Raw genomic sequence first — 24,636 nt, 5'->3', positions numbered from 1 at the left:
TGTAAGACATATAGTTTCTGTCATAACAACTCAACTCTGTTGGGGTATGGAAGCAGCCATAGCCAATACATAAATGAATGAATAGGGTTATAGCTTTCTTTCTTTCTTTTCTTTCTTTTCTTTCCTTTCTTAGATTTTATTTATTTATTCATGACAGACACAGAGAGAGAGAGGAAGAGACACAGGCAGAGGGAGAAGCAGGCTCCATGCAGGGAGTCTGATGTGGGACTTGATCCCGGGTCTCCAGGATCACACTCCAGGCTGAAGGCGGCGCTAAACCGCTGGGCCACCTGGGGCTGCCCCTATAGCTGTGTTTCAATAAAACTTCATTTATAGATGCTAAAATGTGAATTTCATAGAATTTTCATGTGTCATGAAATTTTCTTCTCCTTTTGATTTCTTCTCAACCATTTAAAAATGTAAGAACATGGGATCCCTGGGTGGCGCAGCGGTTTAGCGCCTGCCTTTGGCCCAGGGCGCGATCCTGGAGACCTAGGATCGAATCCCACGTCGGGCTCCCGGTGCATGGAGCCTGCTTCTCCCTCTGCCTGTGTCTCTGCCTCTCTCTCTCTCTCTCTCTCTCTCTGTGTGACTATCATAAATAAATAAAAATTTAAAAAAATTGTTTTAAAAAAAAATAAAAAAAATAAAAATGTAAGAACATGCCACTTGGATTTGAAAATGCTGCAGCCCTTTCGGAAAACTCAACAGTTCCTCAGAAGTTAAACACGGACTTACCATGTGACCCAGCAGTTCCGCTCCCAGGTGCACACCCAAGAGAACTGGAAACACATGTCCACAGAAACACTTCAAACAGATGTTCTTAGCAGCATTATGTATAATAATTCATAATTCAAAAAGTAGAAACAGTCCAAATACACACCAACTGATAAATAGATTTTTAAAATGTGATCTATCCACATAGCTAAAATGCCACACTTGGGAGTAAAAGAGAGGAATGAAAGAAGCCAGTTCCAGAAGGCCACGTGCTGTACAGTTCCATTCCTAAGAAAGGTTCAGAACAGGCAAATCCATAGAGATGGAAAGCTGGGGGCCACGGGAGCAGTGAGTACTAATGGATACAAGCTTTCTTTCTTTTTTCTTTTCTTTTTTTTTTTGATACAAGCTTTCTTTTTGGGGTAATGAAAACATTTTAAAATTAGATAGTGGTGATGGTTGTACAATCATGAACATACTAAAAACCACTGAAAACCACTTTAAAAGTTTGCTTTTTATGGTGAATTATATCCCAATAGGTATTATGTAAACAAAATGTAAAAACAACTGAATTATACCCTTTAAAAGTTTGCTTTTTATGGTGAATTATATCTCAATAAGTATTATATAAACAAAATGTAAAAGCCGTTCTTAGCTCATGGAGCACATTTGCCCCTCCCTGGGCTAGGGGAGAAGTGGGGCCTGCCTGCCCAAGCAGGGTAGTTGCAGAATGGGGGTTTCATTTTATCCTCATGGAAGCCTGGCTGAGTAGGTCCACTCTGGAGAGCCCCTCCTCGTTATCAAGGGGAATGGGGAATGCATTCATCTTACCTGAGTTCTTTTTTTTTTTTTAAAGATTTATTTTTATTTATTTATGATAGACATAGAGAGAGAGAGAGAGAGAGAGAGAGAGAGGCAGAGACACAGGCAGAGGGAGAAGCAGGCTCCATGCCGGGAGCCCAACGTGGGACTTGATCCCAGGACTCCAGGATCGCGCCCTGGGCCAAAGGCAGGTGCGAAACCGCTGAGCCACCCAGGGATCCCCTTACCTGAGTTCTTTGTTACCAGATCTTTTTTCTTCCATCAGTTAGAACTACAACAATTCAACCCTGAGTTAAAAAAAATTCTGACCAGCCTTCTCTATGCAGTTTATTCCTATTTTATGATGTCCTTAGGAAATAACATTTCAAGGACTGTTTTTGTCTTATTTTGGGTAGTAATTCCTCCTAATTCAAAATTAGCTGTAAGGGAAAAGTGAAATTCTGCCAATTTTGTTTGCACATACATGTGTTAAAATCTTTTAAGGCCAAAAATTGTTCAAAACCTTTTCTCCCAAATTTTCAACTAAAATCAATGCTCCAGGAAAATATGCTAAATTTATTCTGTGACTTTTAATTTTCCCAATATACCATTTCTTGCCTTATAGCCTTTCATCTCAAAGTGTGAATGTCAGGGAACTCATGTGGGCTTTGGAGTCCAGCCTACTGGCCTGGGTTAGCATTTAGCCCTCTTCTTCTTCTGGTATGACCTTGGATAGGTTGCTTTTCTTCCTGAGCCCTTGTTATCATCCAAAATGAGGGCAATGAAATGTTTCTCGTGGACAGTTTTGGTGACATACTGGGATGGTGCCTGTAAAGAACCTGGCTCTTTTTTTTTCTATCCTGGTGGTTTTCAAATTGTAGGCTGTTCCTTGACAGAGGACTGTCCTGTACCTGGATGTAAATGTGCTTTCCGTACAGTAAGTGAGGGCTATTCAAATGGGAAAAAGTAAGAATTAGGTTCCCTCTTCACTGAGCTGGTTGTAGTCTCTGGTTCCAGATTGGGGCTGCTGGCTGTGCTCTTTTGTTGTGTCCATGGGCAAAGTTGGTTGGCCTCTCCATCCTTGAAATGAGTGCATATTGTTTCTGGTAAAGAGTCATGGTGAAAGGGGCAGCCCCAGTGGCTCAGCGGTTTAGCGCCGCCTTCAGCTCAGGGCATGATCCTGGAGACCTGGGATCGAGTCCCATGTCAGGCTCCCTGCATGGAGCCTGCCTCTCTCTCTCTCTCTCTCTCTTTCTTTCTCTCTCTCTCTCCCTCTGTCTCTCATGAATAAATAAATAAAATCTTAAAAAAAAAAAGTCATGGTGAAAGGCTTGATGTGGCAGACAGTAGAGATTATTGGCTTTCTGAGACTTGTTTTCAGCCTCCTTGCCTCTAACCTTCTATAGATAGGAAAGTTACATGCTGACCTCAGTTATTTTAGACCCCAACAGACTGAGAAGAACAGGCTTTTTGGCCTGGTCTTGTGAGAAACGGAAGAGAAGAGACTTCTGGAATAGTCAGTCCACAGGCCCTGGCCTCAAATAGAGGAGAAAATCATCCCCTCTGTACTGAGTCTGGGAGCTTTTTTCCTGCTGATAGAGGGAGGTTAAGAAAAACACCATGGTTGTGAGAAGGAGGTGGCACTTGCTGAAAATGAATGAGACCTCCCCAGAAAGTCAAATACTTGGGCTGCAAATCCTTGTAAATTACTGTGTAACAAATCACTCCCATACTTAGTAGCCTAAAACAGCAAACATTTATTATCTCTCATAGTTTCTGAGAATTGGGAATCTGGGTGTGGCTGGATGGTCTGGTTCAAGGTCTCTCATGAAATTACAATCACACTGTTGCTCTGCTGGGACTGCAGTCATCCAAAGGCTTGACCAGGCCTGTGGATCAGCTTCTCAGCTCATTCCTGGGGCTTTTGTCAGGAGGCCTCAGTTTTTTTTTGCCACATGGCCCTCCCTGCAGGGCTGCTCATGACCTGGTGCCTGCCTTTCCCCAGAGCAAGTGATCTGAGACAGAAGCTTCAGTGCCTTTTATGACTTGGGCCCCAGAATCACACAGGGTCACTTCTGCTTTATTTTCCTCATCAGAGGCAAGTCCCCCAGGCCAGCCCAAACTCAGGCAGTGGGGGGAATAAGGCTCTACCTCCTGAAAGGAGTCTTAAAGAATTTGAAGACGTATTTATTTTTATTTTTTTATTTTTTTAAGATTTTATTTATTTATTCATAAGAGACACACACAGAGAGAGGCAGAGACAAAGGCAGAGGGAGAAGCAGGCTCCATGCACCGGGAGCCCGACGTGGGATTCGATCCCAGGTCTCCAGGATTGCGCCCTGGGCCAAAGGCAGGCGCTAAACCACTGCGCCACCCAGGGATCCCTTTGAAGACATATTTTAAAATTTTATTTTGTTTTTAATTTTTAAAAATTTTAAAAATTTCTTAAATTATTTTTTTTATTGAAGTTCAATTTGCCAACATATAGTATAACACCCAGTGCTCAGCCCATCAAGTGGAAGATGTATTTTTTAAATCAGCATACTCTCCCTTGCCCTTTGTGACCTATGATGCCTGAGCCAGGCAGCCAGGCCTAACTTCTGCTTTCCTTGGACCACAGTTCTCAACATCAGCACCTCAGTTCAGTTGGCAACCTCCATGCCTTCTGGATTCCAGCCGGCGCAGACTCCAGACCCTGCAGCTCCTGTTACCTACTTCCCATACTTTGACAGGACCTACCTGGCAGTGGCAGCATCACTCAATGGGGGCAACGTGCTGGCCACGTTTGTCCACATGCTGGTACAGTGGATGATGGATCTAGGTAAGACGTTGCCCACACCGTGATGTATTCTCTGCTTGTCCTTCCTATTGGCAGTGTCTGTGCTGCCTGTGTTATTCATGATGTCAGACCCATTCAGGCTCCAGCACATTCCTTCCTTCTTTAAGGATCTGGGTTTGGAGCCTTCTTTCCTCTCATCTTCTGAGCTGCTGTCACTTATTATTTTCTGAGGGGGCACCTTCCCCCTTTGACTTTGGAATGTCATAGTAGTCTCCTGGCTCTCCCCTGCCCACTGGTTACTTTCTCTGTTAGTAGGTCACTGTCCCTTGCATTCAAGGTTTTCCTTCTGATGACTACAGACATCTGAAAATAAAATGATCAAACATGGATGAATGAAAAGACTCCTGGTATTTTATAGTATTATAAGATCCTCATAGCACTTATTCCTGACAAGTAGTTCCTGACTCCCTTTCTTGGAAAGGATCCCTGGGAATCTGATGTCCTCCTGCTTTCTTCAGGATAGAATAGATTGGGCCTTTCTCTGCTCTTCATTTACAGAGAAATATATAACCTCCTTCTAGGAGAGGTTCCATTTCCAAGCACTTAAGGTAGAAATGAAATTTCTGATCAGCCATGCAGGCCTAGGGAAATTGTGTTCATTAGATGCACTGGCCTACCTGTAGGAGCTCTGAATAGGGTCACTCCAGGAAACTTTGAGCATAGTGACAAGGTGAGGCACAGGCAAGAGAGAACACATGGGAAGCTCATGTTGTGAGCTAGTTGTGCAGACAAGTGTTCCTGACTCCTATCAGTCCTTTCAGGCTGGCCAGGGGTGTCAGGATTTCAGGGAATTCTGCCCCTTTTGCTGAGATCCCCTCAGGAATGCTTCATTAAAAGAAGAGAACTCTGATTTTGTTTAGCCTTGAGCCAGAGAAGGTTTTCAAGATGCAGAACCAGTCATCAGAATCTTCAGGCAAGGGCAGCCTGGGTGGCTCAGCGGTTTAGTGCCGCCTTCAGCCCAGGGCCTGATCCTAGAGACCGGGGATCCGGTTCCACATCGGGCTCCCTGCATGGAGCCTGCTTCTCCCTCTGCCTATGTCTCTGCCTCTCTCTCTCTCTCTCTCTCTCTCTCTCTCTCTCTCTTTCTCTGTGTCTCTCATGAATAAAAAAATAAAATCTTAAAAAAAAAAAAAACGAATCTTCAGGCAAGCCCTGTGTTTAGATACTGGTTTAACTGGGTGGCTCTATCAATTGTTGGCAGAGTTGACCAGTATTTATCTTTACACCAAAGTGACTGTTAGTTTTACACCTGAAAGAGATGGATTTCTTTGTAAGATCCTTTCAAAAAGAAGTCTTTTTCATTTTCATGGTTCTTGTTTTGAAGACATATTTTGACATATTTGACATATGAAGACATATTTTGAAGATGTATCTGAGGACTTTGAAGGTTAATATTATATGTAACTTAAACTTTTGTGAAATTTCTACAATTATATAATTTGATTAAAAAAATATATATAGATGCAAGGGCACCTAGGTGGCTCAGTTAAACATCTCACTCTTGATTTCAGCTCAGGTCATGATCTTGGTGCCCTGGAATCGAGTCCCCTCTAGGGCTCCACACTTGACATGGAGTTGGCTTGAGGATTCTTTCTCTTTCTCTCCCTCTGCCCCTCCTCCTGTTCATGTGCACTCTTTCTCTCTCTAAAATAAATAAATAGGGCCACCAGGTGGCTCACTTGCTTAAGCATCCATCTCTGGATTTGGGCTCAGGTCATGATCTAAGGGTTTTGGAATCAAGCCCTGCAGCGGGCTCCATGCTTAGCAGGGAGTCTGCTCAAGATTCTTTCTCTCTCTCCTTTTGCTCATCCCCTCTCTCTCTAAAATAAATAAATAGGTAGATAGACAGATGTGGGGCACATGGGTGGCTCAGTCATTCAACCATCTATCTACCTTTGGCTCAGGTCACGATCCCAGGTTCCTGGGATGGAGCCCTGCATTGAGCTCCCTGCTCAGCGGGGAGTCTGCTTCTCTCTCTCCCTCTGCCCCTCCTTCCGTCTTGTGTTCTCTCTTTCATAAATAAATAAATAAATAAATAAACAAATAAAGTCTTAAAAAATATATAGATGCAAATACAGTAAGGTTTAGTGAGATAAAAGGTATTATATTTATTAACCAGAAATAGAAATATTAAAGCATAACATATAGAAATAAAACTCTCAGGGATCCCTGGGTGGCTCAGCGGTTTAGCGCCTGCCTTTGGCCCAGGACGCGATCCTGGAGTCCCGGGATCAAGTCCCACGTTGGGCTCCCGGCATGGAGCCTGCTTTTCCCTCCTCCTGTGTCTCTGCCTCTCTCTCTCTCTCTCTCTCTCTCTCTCTATCATAAATAAATAAATAAATCTTTAAAAAATAAATAAAAAAATAAAACTCTCTCTCTATTCAGAGTACCCTAGGTTTGCATTATTTTCCAGAAGTTAGAAAACAGGGAGTTCGATTCCCATGTAGTTTAGATCAGGGACTCTGGAGCCAGGTGACCTGAATTTGAATCCCAGCTCTGCTACTTCCTTGTGCTTTTCGGCAGGTTACTTATCCTCTCTATTCTTCACTTTCCTCATCTGAAAAAGGGATTATCCTAGACCTACCTCAAAGGACTTCGAGGATCAAATAAGTTATATTGCAAAGCAGTTAGAATGATGTCTGGCCCATAATAAGTGTGATATAACTGCTTGTTAAATAAGCATAGTGTAGTGGTATACCCAATTAGTGGCCTCAGTTCTCAGCTCTGTCCTAAGTCATTAAGGGACTTGGCAAGTCCCTTCCCTTTTCTGTTTTTTCAGCTCTGATGGTCTGTGGTTCTAGGCCTATGATGTGAATATTTGGCAACTCATAGCATTTAATCGCCACCAATAGATTTGGATGAGGTGGTAAGTCAAGAGATGCAGAGTCAGGTCTAGAACCAGATCTCTCAGGCCTCCAGCTGGTATACACCTTCCCTCAGGTGCCCCCCGAAGCTGGGTTCATGGTCCAGATATTTCCCAGTGAGGAAGAACACTTTATTTTAACATTTCCTTAACATTCTTTTGGCAATGTTTATCAAGGATATGTAAACACATTGTTCATTGTTTTCTTCTTTTTAACTATAGACTTTCTTTGGGTTTTGACAGTTTTCCACTAATGTCGTTTTTCTGTTCCAGGAATCAATTCAGGATACCACATTGCATTTAATCATTGTATCTCCTAGTCTCTCTGCTTTCTATTTTTTTTTTTTTTTAGTTTTTTTTATTAAGTAATCTCTACTTCCAATGTGGGGCTTAAGCTCATGACTCTGAGTTCAAGAATCACATGCTCTACCAATTGAGCCAGCCAGATGGAGCTTTTCTATTTGAAAGCTTTCTGTTTGATCCATTTTTTTCTTTTTCATTTCCTTTCTCTTTTTCCCCATTAGTTTCATGGTTTTATATTATTTATCTATTTTTTAGAAGTTTTCAATGCATGAGGGATCCTAGGATATGGAGATATAATCCCTCTTAAACATTGCAGTAATAGTGTGTATTGGTCCAGCTTCTAAGGAGGGGAATATGATGTGCATATCTTTTGAACCAGCAGTTTTCCAAGGCTTTAGTCCTACAGATTTATATATGTGTATGCATGTGCTAGGTTATTCACCAAGCATGTGATTTTTCTGAGATTTTAGTAGAATTTCTAGAAGGTGGGGGAAGACACTAATATTCATTCTGGCATTTTTTTTTTTTTTTAAGTAGGCCCTATGCTCAATAGGGGGCTTGAACTCACCACCCTGAAATCAAGAGTTACATACTCTACTGACCAAGTCAGCCAGGTGCCCTGATTCTGGCATATTTAACTAGAGTTTTTCTGATCACATTTTGACTATGAAATTTAAATTATCTCTCTCTCTCTCTCTCTCTCTCTCTCACATCCTCAAGTATGTATAGTTGAGTTTGTATAAGTTAAATGTGCTGCTGATGAAACTTCATGGTAACTCTGGGGTGGCAGCTCTCAGCACTGGCTGCACACCGGAAACACTTGTGAAGTTTTAAAAACAATGTTGATGTCCTAGTCCTGCCTGCAGAATGCTGATGATTTGGCCATGGGGTAGGGTGGGGTAGGCATTTTATAAAAGCTCCTCAGGTGATTGTTATGCCTTTAAGTGTTGGTAAGCACTGGTCTAGAACCTTCTACTTCAAAAATGTGGTTCTTGGGCCAGCAGCACTGGCTTCCTCTTGGAGTGTATAACAACTACAGAATCTTAGGGCCCACTCCAGGCACACTGAGTCAGAAACTGCTTTTTAATAAGATCCCTAAGTGATTCATATACATATTTAAATGTGAAAAGCATTGGTCTAGACTGGTGGTTCTCAACCTCCGATGAGGGCTGGGCTAGATTGCCATCAGCGCTGTGGTCCTGGGGTTTCTGACACTGCTAATAAGTCTACTAGTAGTTGTGATGATGCTTTTTGATCAGTGTGTGCATTTGCCTCCCTTGGGAGCATAGATATGGGATGCTTAGTTGTGGGATAGTTAGGGCTCACAGCAACACTTACAAGATCTCTCCCTGAAGTCTAGGCTGGGGTTTGCAGTGAGAGAGCTGGCTGATGTCTGGAGCAGAGCATAGCTAACTAGACTATGTGAGTCCCTGAGCCAGGAAACAGCTAGCCATGGTGAGGAGGAGCAGCAAGTAGATCTACCCCTGCCCTCTAAGAGTTCTGTATTGTCTCAGACTATCCCAAAGGGTGCATGAACTCACACAGGTCTTTTCTGTTTTTGGAAGGTCTAGAAGTTGAAGAATCCACTGTGTATTCACGCATGATCCAGGCAGCTGCACAGCAGAGAGACACCTGCCTAACTATCACTCCAACGGTGTTGGGGGAGAGGCACTTACCGGACCAGCTAGCCTCAGTGACCAGAATCTCTTCCTCTGATCTCACCCTGGGGCATGTGACCAGAGCCCTGTGCCGAGGCATTGTCCAAAACCTGCACTCCATGCTTCCATTTCAACAGCTCAAGGAATGGGGTGTGGAGCGGGTGATTGGCAGTGGGAGTGCGCTGTCCAGGAATGAGGTGCTGAAGCAGGAGGTGCAGAGGGCTTTTCCCTTCCCAGTGTCCTTTGGGCAGGATGTGGATGCAGCTGTGGGGGCAGCACTGGTCATGCTCCAGAAAAATCTTAACCAGAGGGAGTCTTAGTGCATTCTTTGGCCAAAGGACTGTTGGAAATTTTATCTAATTCACATTCCTGACATGACGTTTGGCTCATCCTCTTCCTGGACAGTTTTGTGGGCAGCTTTTAAGCAAAGCTTGTTTGACCAAGGCACTGTCTTGACCAAGAACCTACCTTCAGGGCATACTCTAATAATTCAGCCAAGAGTCATCAACTGGATCCCAAATCCGTGCTTTCCAAGAGACTTGCTAGGGAACCACTCACAAATGTAAATGTGGAAAAAAGACAGAGGGAAAAAAAAAGAAAAGGAACAGTAGCCCAGCATCCTGGTCAGTAGGCTCCTCTGTGATTCACCTGTAAACAAAGGGAAAGTAAATGTGGACCTTAGACACCCAAAAAGTCTGGTGGCTCTGGGCTCCAAATAAGAAAAGAAGACACCCACCCCCCTTCTGGCTTTTGGAATGATTGTCTTTGGGACATGAAGCCCAGACTTGCATCACAGGCACTGTTGGAAAAGTCTTTGCCTACTGGATTGTGTGTCCCTGAGGCCCCTCTCCCATTCTTGTTTTCCCTTAGCTATGGCTGGTTAGCTGACGCCAGGAGTGGCCCAAGATAGTAAAGCAGAGTGGCTGAGATGAAGAGGCAAGGGTCTGTGCTGACCTCACCACACGCTTCCCCTTCCAAGGAGAGCCTGCTGCAGTGGAGCTGCTCCAGATCCTTCTTTTATATTATTTCAAAAAATATTGTATTCATTTTTTTGAGACAGAATGAGAGATAGAATACAAGTGGGAGATAGGGGTGAGGGACAGGGAGAAGCAGACTCCTCGCTGAGCAAGGAGCCTGATGTGGGACTCCATCCCAGGACCCTGGGATCATGACCTGAGTTGAAGGCAGACATTTAACTGAGCCACCCAGATATCCCTGGAGCTGCTCCAGATCCTTAACACAACTGGCTTGAAGGCACAGAACAGGGCAGGAAAGGTGGGTAGCGTGATCAGCAATGGGGATAGATGCCACATAGCTCTGCCATTCAGATACATTTTTCCGAAGGGTCTGATTAGGCATTAATTAGCAGGATACTTTTTTAGGCATATGTCTGGGCAGCAGTGTGTTTTTGCCCCTGTACATTCTTGGGAAGTCTTCCAAGGGAAGGGATGTGGCTGGGCATGTTCCTGTCAGAGAGGGTGGCCAATTTAATGAAAAAGAACCCCTCATCTTGCAGGCACTAGCTTTTCTTTCTCTTAGTGAAGGCCTTGCTGGCCCACTACGTATTCCTGGCTTGCAGAAACATCCCATGGGAGTCAGCATCCCTGCAGGGATCCCAGAGCATCTTTTTTCTTTTTTCTTTTTTAAATTGACATTCGATTTCCCAACATGTAGTATAACACCCAGTGCTCATCCCATCAAGTGCCCTCCTCATTGCCCATCACCCAAGTTCAACAGTTACCCCATCCCCCTGCATAACTCCCCTTCCACAACCCTTTGTTCATTTCCCAGAGTTAGGAGTCCCATGGTTTGTCTCCCTCTCTAATTTTTCCCACTCATTTTCCCTCCTTTCCCTTATAATCCCTTTCACTATTTCTTATATTCCTTGTATGTGTGAGACCATGTGATGATTGTCCTTCTCCAATTGACTTACTTCACTAAGAATCATACCCTCCAGTTCCATCCATGTTGAAGCAAATGGTGGGTATTCATCCTCTCTAATGGCTCAGTAATATTCCATTGTATATATAGACCACATCTTCTTTATTCATCTATTGAAGGACATCATGCCTCCTTCCACAGTTTGGCTATTGTGGACATTACTGCTATGAACATTGGGGTGCAGGTGTCCTGGCATTTGACTACATCTGTATCTTTGGGGTAAATATTCAGTAGTGCAATTACTGGGTCGTATGGTAGCTCTATTTTTAACAATTTGAGGAACCTCCACACAGTTTTCCAGAGTGGCTGTACTAGTTCACATTCCCTCCAACAGGGCTAGAGGGTTCCCCCTTCTCCACATCCTCTCCAACATTTGTTGTTTCCTGTCTTGTTAATTTTTCTTATTCTTACTGGTGTGAGGTGGCATCTCATTATGGTTTTGATTTGGATTTCCTTAATGGTACATGATATGGAGCATTTTATCATGTGTTTATTGGCCATGTGTAGGTCTTCCTTTGTGAGATTTCTGTTCATGTCTTTTGCCCACTTCAGGATTGGATTTTTTTGTTTCTTGGCTGTTGAGTTTAATAAGTTCTTTATAGATCTTGGGCACTAGCCCTTTATCTGATATGTCATTTGCAAATATCTTCTCCCATTCTGTAGGTTGTCTTTTAGTTTTGTTGACTGTTTCTTTTGCTGTGCAAAAGCTTTTTATCCTGATAAAGTTCCAATAAGGTGGAAAAAGAGAAAAAGTATTGGAAATTTTTAGTCTGGTATAAAAATGAGTCATAATGGAAAAAGGGAAAAAGGAAGGGAAAAAAAGGGACCCTCTAGTTCTATATACTATTTTCCCTTGATTTTCCCCTGGTCCTGGAGCTTTCCAGTGCTGCTTAGTAAAGAACTTGCTCTTCCCTTTTACTTCCAGGTAGTCTTCTGGGGCAGGGGCCTGCTGTGCTGATTCTCAGGTGTGTGCGCCAGGGCAGAGATGCCCTGTCCTCCGCCCCCCTGCCGGTGCAGGGCTCAGTGGGAGCTGTTTACCTCGGTGAGAGGCCCTTTGTTCCCAGCAGCCCTGCCTCCCAGGCATAAGGTGAAACAAGGAGGAACAACAACAATGGCAGCAGCAGCCAGAATTCCAGCCCTGGAGTCAGCACCCCACTAGTAACTAACGCAGTCTCCCAGTCCACACTGGCTTAGATATTCCCGGGGCAGTGCGGGGGCGCTGATCTGCACAGCTTGGAGGCGCCCAGCGGCAGGAGAGTCCTCGCTGTCTTGTGTCCTCCTCGCTTCCGCCTGTGCCAGGGGGAGCACAGGATTGCAGGCCGTGTCCGCTCAGCACCCTGGGATCTGGGCCCTGTGCTCTGGAAACACGCTCCTGAGGTGGGCGGCTCCCGAAGGCAACAGGGCACAGACACCTCCGTTGGGAACCCCCGCCTAACCGACCGGCTTCTCCCAAATGCCCTTCTGCTGTGTGCTCCAGCCCTTTAGGGAAATCAGTCCACAGTTTGCAGTGAGCTTTCCCTCCGGGTGCGCTTCCTTTATTAGTGACTCTGGGAATCTGCAGGCTTCACTGCACCTCCTGAGATTCTGCCCGATTTCCCCACTGAGCACTTTTCTGTCCAGGAAAACTCCAGCGTGGATTTTTAAAGTTCCCACTTCTTCAGGGCTGGGCTTTCCTGTCCCGGAGGCTCTCGCCACTCTGAGCTGGCCCGGCTACTCGTGGGGCCCCTCCCCCACTTCAGTTCTTTTTTTATTTTTTTCACCTTCTTACTTTGTTAGAAGCGAAAACTTTTCTTTCTGTAGCATTCCAGCTGTTCTCTCTTTAAATCTCAGGTCAAATTCGTAGGTGTTCAGGATGTTTAGAAAGTTTTCTAGGTTAGTTTGTGGGACCAGGTGAGTTGAGGACCCCTAATCTTCTGCCATCTTGCCGAGGAGCTCTCCAGAAAACCGATCTAGAACATCTTATACCTTCCTGTAGTTGGTAGGAATGACAATGGCATGGCTTCCAGGAGAAAGCCATTGTTGCTGTGTCTAGTTCAGATTCCTAAGAGTGATTCCCAAGGCTCTGGCAGGCCTGACTCTGAGGCACCTGGGCAACTATGAGTTTGGGAAGTAGTCATGTCTCTTTGTAAATGTCACTTTATGAATCACGTGATTGTCCAAAGCTCTTAGATTAATCCACTTGGCCATGCTTGTTAGATTTCAGAAACTAAAGCTCATTCTTCCAGAGCCTTGTTCCTTTCATAAGACACTTGTCAGCTTTGGGAATATCATAAATTATGGTAGTGTCCCAGAGAATGGAAGCTCTGTCAGCTTGGGTTCCATGTTAGGGTAGTATAGTGTAGAACCCTCACCAACAGATGAGCAACATGCAGTGTGACTGACAAATAAACCTTTGATGTTTGAAACCACTGAGATTTGGGGATTGTTTGTTACCATAGCATAATGTAGTGTATCCTGACTACTACCACCACAGCACAGACTACCTGAGAAGCCTCAGCTGCACCCAGCACAGATCCAGACATTTATTGGCACCCCCTAGGACCTGGGTGTTATTTCAGGACAGTGATGAGTTATTGAATTTCCATCACTAGGGAATGAAATAAATACTAGGACAGATTTATGTATGTGCAGAAGGAAGAACAATTCATTCTTTATGTAAGTGACATTGAGCTAAACCTTGGAGAGTTTCAGTCCATCAATACCAACAATAATGTTTTTTGAGTACCTGCTTTGTACTAGGAACTAATCTAAACTCTTCTTGTTTGGACCTATTTGATTTTTATGGTGACCCTAGAAGGTGGGTACTATTATCTTCATTTCTCAGCTGAAGAAAACGAGACAAAAAAGTTAAGTAACCTACCTAAGATCACAACTCTAAGATTCAACCCCAGAGCCCACTTTCTTCAGCGCTCTAGGCTGAGAGAGCAAATGCATTCATTCACATGAAAGACTGACAGGAGCAGAGTGTGATGAATTGTCTGGTATAGCTTCGTCATAGGGCATATGAAAGGGTGTGATGGGATTTGTGACTGGAAATGTTGGCCAAACTGTGAAGGGTCTTGGATGCCAGATGGAGGGGCTTGGACTTTCTCCTGTGGGCAGTGGAGAGGAGGGCAGGCTTCATGGGTCCTAGGAGTATAACTGCTGGCCATATAGACTCAAGATTGGAGAATGGGTATTACAGAAGGCAGAGGCCCAATTGGAGGGGCCTAGAAGACAGTCTGTGAGAGACGGTGGGCCCTAACCAAGCTGGGGGCAGAGCCTGCCACACATAATTCTTCCTTTGGCCCTTGACTATGCCTAGACCATATAATGTTTATATGGCTTTCATGCTCTCTGTTTTTCTTCTCAGCTACACTGAAAGCTACTTGAGGGAAGGGTTCCTCTTAAGGTGTTCTCTGCCTTGTCCTTCTCCTTAATCTCAAGCTGATGCCCATGTTTGGAATGCCCTCCCCAGGGCAGAACATTATGCTTTGTCTGAGGCCCAGCTCAAATACCGTCTGCCTGCTACAAAGTCTCCCTGGCGGCATATTTGTCACTGGATCATCAATATAGCTGATATCCAGGACCCCAATCAGTGTTTGCTGTTGGCATGGCCTGTTGGTTCCTGGCTTGTGCCTGTCATAGGGTGCCCCAGCCAGTAAAATGTCAGAGAGAGCCTACTGTCTTCGTCCTCATGCATCCTGACCTCCTTGAGGGCAGAGACCATCTTGCTCACCCTGCTCACTTGCTGTGGGTTTGCTAGTGCTCAGTGGTCCTTCAGGAAAGAGGGCAGTTTGTACCTGACCTCTTGTCTCAGCCGCGGTTAGATGGACAGATCACATCTTTGAAATGGAGAGATTCTTGGTTGACAGACACTCAGTGTGTGAGTCATGAAACATTAAGCAAATCTTGGGTGTTTTTTTTTTTTCATTAAAAAACAATTAGTCACAACCTCGAGCTAATGGCCGGATATAGCTCAACAGTCAGCAGATGTGGTTCTCATTTGAAATAATGAAGATGAGAACCATAATCCCTCATGCTTGCCTAGGGCTTTACCAGCTCACAGAGACCATTCACACCCCGTGTCCTTAATAATCCCCAGAAAAGCCCCGTAAAGCAGGTAGGGCAGGTGCTCTCACCCATTTTGTGGATGAGAAGACAGACCCAGAGCTTCAGCTATCAACCCAAATTTATGCAGTGGGTGTCTGGCACAGCTGGGCCTCCTCTCCCACCTCCATCCTCTGCCCATGCTCCTGACCCTCGATCTTTTCTCCCTCTTGTTCCCAGTTCCCACTCTGGGTCCCAGTTCTGCATAGCAAGGGCTTGGCTCTCACTTTGATGCTTTATTCCTTCCTGGCTTAGGTGGCCAGCTCCATTCACTTCTGGAGCATGATAACCCCTTTCACAGAGCCCCGCTCTTCATGGGAACTGACTCATATGGGGACTTGGTGACATGAATGCACAGATCAAATGCAGAAAGGAAAGCAGTTTTCTTCCAGGGTGGCTGTTTGCCATCTGGATCTGGGATCCCTGAAGCCATTTAAAATCTGGGAGGCAAGACACAAAAATCCGGGAAGTTAAATGTCAACAGAAGATTTAGAAAGCTCAAGACAAGACTAGTAGAGTTGGTACTGTTCTTGAGTGGGTTATAGGCACTTGCAGTGGTGCCTTTACCACTTTCCCTGGGGCTGGAACTAGTGCTTCTTGGTTCCTACCTGGTTCCTCCCAGAAATGTCAGGCTGACAGTTCCTGATTTCGGTGATCAGGCTTTTTCAGCACATGAGAGTTTGCTGGTTTCTAGTTGTATCAGAAAGTCTGGCTTCCAATCCAAACCCAGATGGAGGAAGAAAATTAGGATTCTAATTGCCAGAGTCAAAGACTCAGTTGAAGTCCGTGTGCCCCCTGGTGGTAACACTGGGTGAACTGCAGCCGACTTGGCTCACCCACTTGCTGGTGGGGCCTCCAGCACTTCCTTCACTGCCTCTTGTCCCCATCAGACCTGAGCTTGGAGTAAATGCCCCCTCCCAGAATTCATCATTAAAACATGATCTACTTACTAAGGGTTTTAATGGGTACATCATTGCATAGATTATGGAAGCTGGGGTGGAAGGGGGCTCGACGAACACCTTATTGTACATTATGACCCAGAAAACTATGCTGATGGCAGCAGTGCTCCACCCCAAGGTCTTGTCTCTACCACTATTTCATGAGTTTTAGTAGAACCACTCAGTGCTGGTTTTGCTCGGAAAAAAACTATGCCAATAAATATTTGCAGTGTGTTACTTTGGGCAAGGCATGGAGCTAGGCTTAGAGAAGGAAAATTGATGGGGCAAGAGCATTGTCACCCTGGAGCATTAAAATCTGTGAAATTAGAAACAAACATCAGAGAAGTTAAAGTTCGGTACAAGCTTTAGGAAGCCTCAGACAAGACTGGGATGATTGTCACTGTCCTTGGGTGGGTTACGTAGCCTGTCTATATTTCATTTCCTAATCTATAAAATTAGGACAAAAATCAAACTTTCCTCATGAAACCTTGTGACAGTTTGATGAGCTAATGCCTAAAGTGCTTAGCCCAGAACATGGCACACTGCATGGGCTTAATAAGCATCCACTGCTATTATTGTCATTGTGATCACATGTGCCAGTTGCTATAGGAAGGTATAGTCTGAGATTTCTGTAATATAGAGGTGGGCACTTTGGCTGGGCCCTTGGTGGGAGGCTTTTTGGAGGAGCTGGGAGTTGAGGGCTTAGAGTCTCAGCATCCATGGGTCTCACCTGCCACCTGGGCCTGAAAGATGAGTTAATGAGATGCACAGCACAAACACGAACAGAAGGTGGGCAGGGGGAGAGCATGGAGGCAGGCACAGTTAGTGTGGCTGGGGAGGGGATGTGTCTAGGTGGCAGGAAGGGCTGCACCACCCTGGGAGTGGAGATGGGGGCTGTGGGCTCAGGGTGCCAGGCTGAGGGATAAGGTTCAGTAAGGGTGCACAGTCCGGAGGATATTCCAGGACTGGGGATTGGGAGGTGGTGGGCCAGCCTGCTGGGCCAGGGAAGGGAGGCACTTCTGGTGCCTCAGGTGAGAGGAGGTAGCTGCCAGCTACAGAGAGGGATAGATATGAGCCACAGAAATGTAGCCTAGACAGTGAAGACAGAGAAGGAGAGGCTGGAGATGACAAAGTATGTCAGGCTTGGTGAGCACAAGAAAGTTGGTGCCTCTTTAGGCAGGAACATTGACAGGAGGGAATGTGGAGAGCAGAGGAGTCTTTCTTGGGATGTTCTGAGTAGATGGGGTTTGTGGTCTTCATCTGGAGATTCCAGGAGGTAGGGATGGAGCCCAGTGGAGAGGGTAGGGCTGGACCCCTGGATGAGGGGGGTCCCTGGCTTGTTGGAGGAGTGGGGGTCTCAGAGAGGGGTGGGAGGATATAAGGATCAGTCCTGCGGAGTCCCCATGTGTTGAGGAAAAGCTTTCAGGGAAGGAGGAGAAGGGCCACAATTTCCCCGGTAGCCCTTACAGCATGAATGGTACCATGCAGGCCCTGGGGATGTGGTCAGCACCCAATGCCTGTTACAAAGGGGACATATTTAGTGATCTGTGTTGTCCTCATTGGAGGCAGAAATCACCTTGGAAGCTAAGGGGACAGTTTTGGTGGAGAGTGTAACCTTCCCCTTCTTGGATTTGGTCTGTGTGCTGGCCAGTTGTCTCAGTGCCTTTCTCAGATGTTTCCACTCATGCCCCAGGGCTGCAACCGGCTGAGACCTGGCCCTGGCTGAAGCAGTATGCGAGCCAGAGGCCATCCCTAAGACAGCATAGGCGTGTCAGTCTCCATACTGAGGTGTTCCCTTCAGCACCTCTGGCCCACACATGTGGTTAGAAGGAACAGTGACCCCAGAGAACTTGCAGGTTGAGGCAATCACTGCTGGTGAGTTTCAAATATATATAACAGATAGTTATGTATGATTAAGGACGAATTCCATGATCCAGCAATCCCACTTCTGAGTATATGCCCCAAAGAATTGAAAGCTGTGACCCAAAGAGGTATTTGTACACCCATGTTCATAGCAGCATAATTCATCCCATAGTTAAAAGTTGGAAACAACTCAAGTGTCCATTGACAGATGAATGTCTAAATAAAATGCATTGTATACATATGATGGAATATTATTCAGCATTATAAAGGGAGGAAATTCTGCAATTTGCTATGGATGAATCTTGAGCATATTCTGCTAAGTGAAATAAGCCAGTCACAAAAAGATAAATACTGCATGATTCCACTTACGTGATGGTCTTATAGTATTCGAATTCATACACAGAATGTAGAATGGTTGCCAGGGGCTGGGGGAGGGGAACAATGGGGAGTTAGTTTTTAATGGGTATAGAGTTTCAGCTTTGTAAGATGACAACAGTTCTGGACATGGGTCGTGGTGATGGCTGTACAATATTATGAATGTATTTAATGCTACTGAATTGTATGCTTAAAATGGTTAAAATGGTATTTTTCATGTTATATGTATTTACCAAAATTTCAAAAAAAGGAATGAATTCCAAGGTTCATTTTTATTGAAGCTAAAGTATCACAGATAAAATGGCACACACATAAAAAGATGTCCAAGCAGGGGGCATGGTATGGCATGTTGAGATGGCGTTGGCCTTCATGCCCAGACCAACAGCATGACCTGGGCAATCAGCTAATTACATAGATGTCTCATGTGTAAAATGAATATGGCAATCCCTGCCCTGCCACTGCCCGGGGCTGTTATGTGGCATGGGGGAGTGGGTTTGTGCAGTCTTTCTGTAAACTATAAAATGTCACGCAAAATCCATGCAGTGTCTGCACTTTACTATCTTTTTTCTTTTTTTAAGATTTTATTCATTTATTCACGAGAGACACAGAGAGGCAGGACATAGTCAGAGGGGAAGCAGACTCCATGTGGGGAGCCTGATGTGAGACTCAGTCCCTTGATTGGAGATCATGCCGTGAGCCCAAGGCAGATGCTCAACTGCTGAGCCACCCAGGAGTCCCTGCACTTTACTCTCTTGAGTCAGGGCTCAACCTTGTGAGATACTCCAAGTAGGGCTACGATGGGCTTTTCTGGCATGTGGCTGCTCATTTCAGGGTGCGTGGGGCCTGCGGCTTATTGGAATCCTATAGGGTTCTTATAGGCAGCTGCCAGGATGGGTTCTGCAGGACATTTTGGGCTGCAGACCGTATGCATGCTCAGAAGGACTTTGCAGCTTTTCTCAGCCATGTTCTGGGAGGGTATTAAGCCTTACTGTATTAACTTTTCTCCTGTGCATTTAGGATCATACTAAGTGAAATGAGGAAATAGACACAGAAAATAATCCATGAGGTTCCATGAAGAATCCCAGTTGAGCAAGCTTGGGACCTCCCACTCCAATTTCTACACCAGGGCTCCACAGGGAATGAGAGGCCTGAGAGGCAGGGACTCATCCAAACTTCCACAGAGTTGGTGGCAAAGCCAGCATTCAAAACCAGGTCCTTAAATGCCAGGCCAGGACTGGGTGACATGACCATTTCCATTCCTTCTACATTTTCAAACTGGAGCAGTGAATTTGTTGAGTTTTTACCCCCAGACCATCCTGTCTGTAGGAGTGGTGGGCTTGGGAGGGCTGAACCGTGCCCTCCTTTTCCGTGAGAGCTGAGCTCACAGCTCTGGCTGGTTCAGGGCTGTGTGTGGCTAAGTGCACCACAGCACTGGCATGGCTGGAGGCGGGGCAGCCACTAAGTGGTTTCTGAAAAAGGGCAAAAATGATGGGAAAAGCTCTGGGATCCTCTGGGAATCAGAGCCACGGCAACAGCAGCTGCTGCCATTGCTGGAAGCATTTTCCTTGAGTGCCAGAGCATACCCACGGTTCATCCCTGCCAGTGCAGAACAACCGCGACCTGGGGAGGGGCCAAGGACCCTCACAGAGGCAGGGGAGGCAACTCTTCTCCCCACACGAATCCAACTCTCCATCAAATAACAACGGCCTTGGAGCTTGCTGGTACCTGCCGTGTCTGGAGTGTGCCTGAGTCTAGCTGGTGAGTCCTTTTTATTGTTTGATGGCTAATGTAGATGTTAGCTTTTAGAATGGCATAGTGAGCTGTCAGAAGCTGAGCCTTGCCTCTATCCAGCTGTGTGACTATGCCCAGTTCAACTAGCCTCTCAGCACCTCATTTACCCCCTCTGAACACAGGATAATAACAGTGGCTGCCTCAAATGTGGTGGTGACACTTAAGTGAAGCTACAGCTGTGGTGCACTTAGCGTGGCTAATCGTAAACACTTGGCAAGTGATAGTGGAGGTTGCTATTGTCAATGTGTATTATTTGCACCAGAGTCATCCTGGACATCCATCCTGGAGTGAAGAGGCCATGGCTCCTGCCAAGGCCAGTGGTTTGTGGCTGGAGGTTTCACTGGATCGCCCTCTCTGGACTGAAGTGGTGCTGGGCTGGGAAGCAGGAGTCCTGGGTTCTTGTCTAGGCTCCACTTATTCTATGTTTTGGGTAGAGTTCCTCTGGATCTTCATCCATAGTTTGGGTATTCCCAGATCTCCATATCTCTTTAGGAAATACTCATGTAGGCCAACAGGGCAAAGATGATCTGGGTTGGGTCCTGGACCAGCTCCCAAGAGCCTGCAGGGAGGCTAGAGGCAGACAGATGCTTTGAGCAGAGAGGGAGCAGGAGAGCCACACCCAGGATGTCTCATCTGGATTGGGGAGAAAATAGAGGCTTCTCCTGGATGGTGGGCATTGTCCTCCCTGGCTCTGGAGTTGAGAAAAACCCAGAGGCTAAACCAAGTCTTTGCTAAGCAGGGTCGCTTTTTCAGGTCTGTCCTTTAGTCCAGATTGCTATTTGTGAATCTTTCATAAACCAGAACCACCATCTCCATCAGACACTCCAAGTCATGGTTGGAAATTCCCCCATCATTGTAGAACATTCCACTGTGACAGGTACATTGCCATGGAGCTCATGTGCTGGACAGACTACCTTGTTCCTGTCTACCCCACAGCCCAGAGGAAATGGCTTCTTGGTCCCTGTCCTTCCCTCTGCTCCTGAAGAAGCTTGGTTTCCAGTAGGGAATTAGGTGCGAGGCATGCAGCACAGATTTGGGGTTTCTTGACCTACTGAATGATGACACTGTGTGGGCTGCTTCATGTTTCTTGGGTTTGGTTAGATTCAGACCAGAGGAAGAGGCAAAAAGGAATACCATGGAAAGGTTTTGTGGAGGCTCCTGCTAATGGGTACTCTTGTTGGGATGTTAAGAGCTGTGAGTCAGGCAGCAGGTTTATTTTTCATTTTGTGGCCAGTCCCATCCAACGGGTCAGCCCTGGGAGAGCCAGGCCTGGCATATGGCCAAATCTTACTTATACTTCATTTTGGGCTTTGAGCTTTTAGGGATGCTTGTTTGAGCAGGAAGGTGCTACAGGCTGGGGCTTCTGATTGAAAGGGCACCATCCCTGCCTGCCTGGCCCAGGGCTGGGGGACCCTGGTCTGATCTGCCCCTACCCCACCCTGAGGTGAGACCTAGGGCTGAGTTTAATGGCTGAGAAGAGCCTGAGCCTTCAGAGAGGTGGTGGAGTGCTGGAGATGCTCTGGGGTCAGGCTACTGCGTGTCCAATCCAGGTGCCCACTCTGCCTGTGTGGCCTCGTGTAACCACTGTGTCTGAGTTTCCTCATCTGTCAAATATTTACCTCTTAGAGATATGAAAATGAAGTGAGTGCATGGGAAGTGCTAGAACACCATCTTGGCACAGCACAGGCTCAAGCATGTTAATTATTTTCATTCTTACTCATCTCCTGTGCCTTTTAAAGGGGACAGGCTCCCCTTAGTATGAACAATCCTGACCAGAGAGTTATCTTCTGAAAGCATAGACGACTGCTGGTGTTCATTCATCTGAAGCTTCTCATGGCTTCCTGCCATCTACACAATAACATCCACATCCTGTTCCTTGACATTCAAGGACAGTAGCCATTTGGTTCCAACCCGACTGCCTGCCTCCCAGTCCACTGGCTTGCTCTCCATCAGGTATTCTGGGATCCCCATCCTCTTCCTTCAGTCCCAGACCAACCCTGCTCTCCTTCCAGGCCCAGATCCTCTGTCACTTCCTCCAGAATCCTTCTTCAGGACCCTGGCCCCCCTCCTGTGATATCTCTGCCTCAGCCAGCACCTGGTTTCTGTCTTAGATGGGGCCTGAATGCTCTCTGTACCCCCAGCACAGGCCTGGATACCCGGTAGGATTCAGCAGATGGGTATTGAGCGATGGAATGAACAAATGGGTGAGTGGTTGGAAATGGGATTCTCTGTGGCTGGGAACACTTCCTGCTGCAGTTTCCATCTGATGGATGACCCAGAGAAATACTCAGGCCCTCCTCAAAGTGGAACAACAGGCAGGAGGGAAAATGGGCCTATCTTATTCACAGGATGTGGAGTGGTGATGCTGCCTCATTTTCTTCCCCCAAGGATCTGGGCATCAGATCATAGCTGATTTATTGTTAAGGCCCAGCCATGTGTTCTGAGTGTTCACTGCCTGAATGTACACTTGAAAATGCAGGTCTTGGGGCGCCTCCCATTCCTTCAGTGGCATTTTCTGGAATCTAGCCACTGCTGGAACATGAATCTCGCTTACTTCCTATGCAAATGGGAATAAAAAAAAAGGTCTGTATGTAATCTCTTTCCTGTCCCCCACAGTGACCAGCACAACTTTTTTTTTTTTTTTTTTCCATCAAGAGGGGGATCAAGAAAGCTCCCTGCTCAGGAGGTCGCTGGGTATGGATACGTCAGTGCTGGATAAAATTGCTAGACTGCATAATGGATGGTGCAAAGAGAACCCTGAAGGATGAAGGGCAATCAACTCAGGCCACTCAGGAGGGGTTGGGAGCATGGGCAGTGCAGAGCTTGGAGATTTGTTGGGCCCCAAGAGGAGGTACTGCAGGAGCAAAGGCCTCTGAGATGCGGGACAGCCTTGGGTACTAGAGAGAGGGGATGCCCCACTGGATGGAGGGAAGAGTGGGAGAGGAAGTTAGGAAGGGAGTGGGAAACAGTATCAAAACTAGTTCATGGCCGTATGTGCTGGTATGAGCTGCCACCCGAACTCCACATGTTCAGACCTAGAAGGCCTGAACCAGCCCTGAATCACTTAAAGTTTAAAAGTTCAAGGAGGCTTGAAATATGCTAATTTCACAAAAATGACTAAAAGTACAAAAAATCTCCTACAGACTCAGCAGTTATAGCCACCAGGTTGAACAGCACAGGCAGCTGAGCACATGGCTGGTGACGGGACACAGGGCACAGGAGGCCATTGCAGAGGAGTGGGAGTGTGCCGGTCTCTGCTGCCTTCTTGTCTGTAGATACACAGCCTGCCTTGCTCTTTAGGGTTGAGCCATTCTCATCACAGACTTCTCCCCAGAGTGCACAGTCAGTGACAGCTCTTCCATTGCCCCCCTTACTCTGATCTTGGAGGGAGGCAGAGCCATGGTTATCATCCTACTTTGCAGATGAGGCACCTGAAACCCAGAGAGGAGAGAGTACATTCAAGTCCTTCAGAGCCTGATGGCTCCAGGTTGGGGGACCCATCACTCCTGATCCCAATGCCTGTGGGGCTGCTAGGCCTGCTCACCCCTGGGGCTCTGAGCTAGAAAGTACAGCACCTCTGGAAGCTTCATTTCTGGGGGGGTTAGTGCCAATAGCTGTTTGACCTCTGGGGCTGCTTCACAGGGGCTTCTCCTTGTAAAAGCAATGGGGGCAAATGAGGACTAGAGTCATGTAGTCCTCAAGCTGGGAACAAACCTGATCTTGGTGGCTGCCTGCAGGCTGCCTCTTTGGCCACAAAGGATCTGGCAAGGATGAAGAACTGGGGAAGCTCCGATTCAGGGGGGTCTGAGGACCCGCCCCAAGAGGACTCCTGCTTAGACCCCCTGGATGGAGACCCTAATTCCAGGCCAGTTCCAGCCAAGCCCCACATCTTCCCTACGGCTAAGAGCCGCAGCCGACTTTTTGGAAAGTGTGACTCAGAGGAGGCTTCTATGGATTGCTCTTATGAAGAAGGCCAGCTAGCCTCTTGCCCAGCCATCACAGTCAGTCCTGTTGTCATGATCCCGAAACATGAGGACGGCCCCACCTGTGCCAGGTAAGCTGTATCTGGAACCTCGGCCCCTTCCTCACCAGGAGCCAAACTGGCTCACCTGGCTGAGGCCCCAGCTATGGAAATACCACATGGTGCTCTAGATTTTAAGCTGTAGGTCATAGAACCAGGGAGCTGGGGAGCCTTCAGCAATCATGTGGTCCAGCATCTGCACTCATAGGAGTTTGGGGACACATGGTCATGGATGCTGGCATATATGCTGATCTTAGATGTAGGCTGATCTCTAGCTGTCCAGGCCTTGAATGCTCACCAGCCCTAAACACTTAGTCTGTAAGTTAAAAAGCTCAAAGCCAGGAGGCTTTTATTTATTTTTTTAAAAGATGTTTAGATTTTTGTTTTATTTATTTATTTATTTATTTATTTATTTATTTATTTATTTATTTAAGAGA

The 24,636-nt window shown here is 46.3% G+C and overlaps 2 protein-coding genes across 10 annotated transcripts in view; both read left to right on the top strand.

Annotated features, from left to right (window-relative positions):
• The window catches only part of SHPK (sedoheptulokinase), a 44,299-nt gene extending 30,769 nt beyond the window's left edge, over positions 1-13,530 (top strand). For 6 of the 7 annotated variants that reach the window (XM_025476065.3, XM_049114892.1, XM_025476063.3 and 3 more), the window contains 2 exons: positions 4,139-4,339; positions 9,089-13,530. In XM_025476065.3, the coding sequence (XP_025331850.1) occupies positions 4,139-4,339; positions 9,089-9,501 (614 nt within the window). In that variant the 3' untranslated portion in view covers positions 9,502-13,530. The remainder of the gene's footprint in view (positions 1-4,138; positions 4,340-9,088) is intronic. The other variant, XM_025476062.3, reaches the window with a different exon arrangement.
• A 148-nt stretch (positions 13,531-13,678) lies between these two features.
• Positions 13,679-24,636, top strand: part of TRPV1 (transient receptor potential cation channel subfamily V member 1) — a 39,109-nt gene continuing 28,151 nt past the window's right edge. For 2 of the 3 annotated variants that reach the window (XM_049114891.1, XM_049114890.1), the window contains exon 1: positions 13,679-24,232. In XM_049114891.1, coding sequence (XP_048970848.1) covers positions 23,949-24,232 — 284 coding nt within the window. In that variant the 5' untranslated portion in view covers positions 13,679-23,948. The remainder of the gene's footprint in view (positions 24,233-24,636) is intronic. The other variant, XM_025476072.3, reaches the window with a different exon arrangement.

The sequence above is a fragment of the Canis lupus genome, chromosome 9, assembly GCF_003254725.2.
Source record: "Canis lupus dingo isolate Sandy chromosome 9, ASM325472v2, whole genome shotgun sequence".
Taxonomy (NCBI): domain Eukaryota; kingdom Metazoa; phylum Chordata; class Mammalia; order Carnivora; family Canidae; genus Canis; species Canis lupus.
The sequence above is the reverse complement of the archived record's forward strand: the minus strand, read 5'-3'. Positions and strand labels throughout refer to the sequence as shown.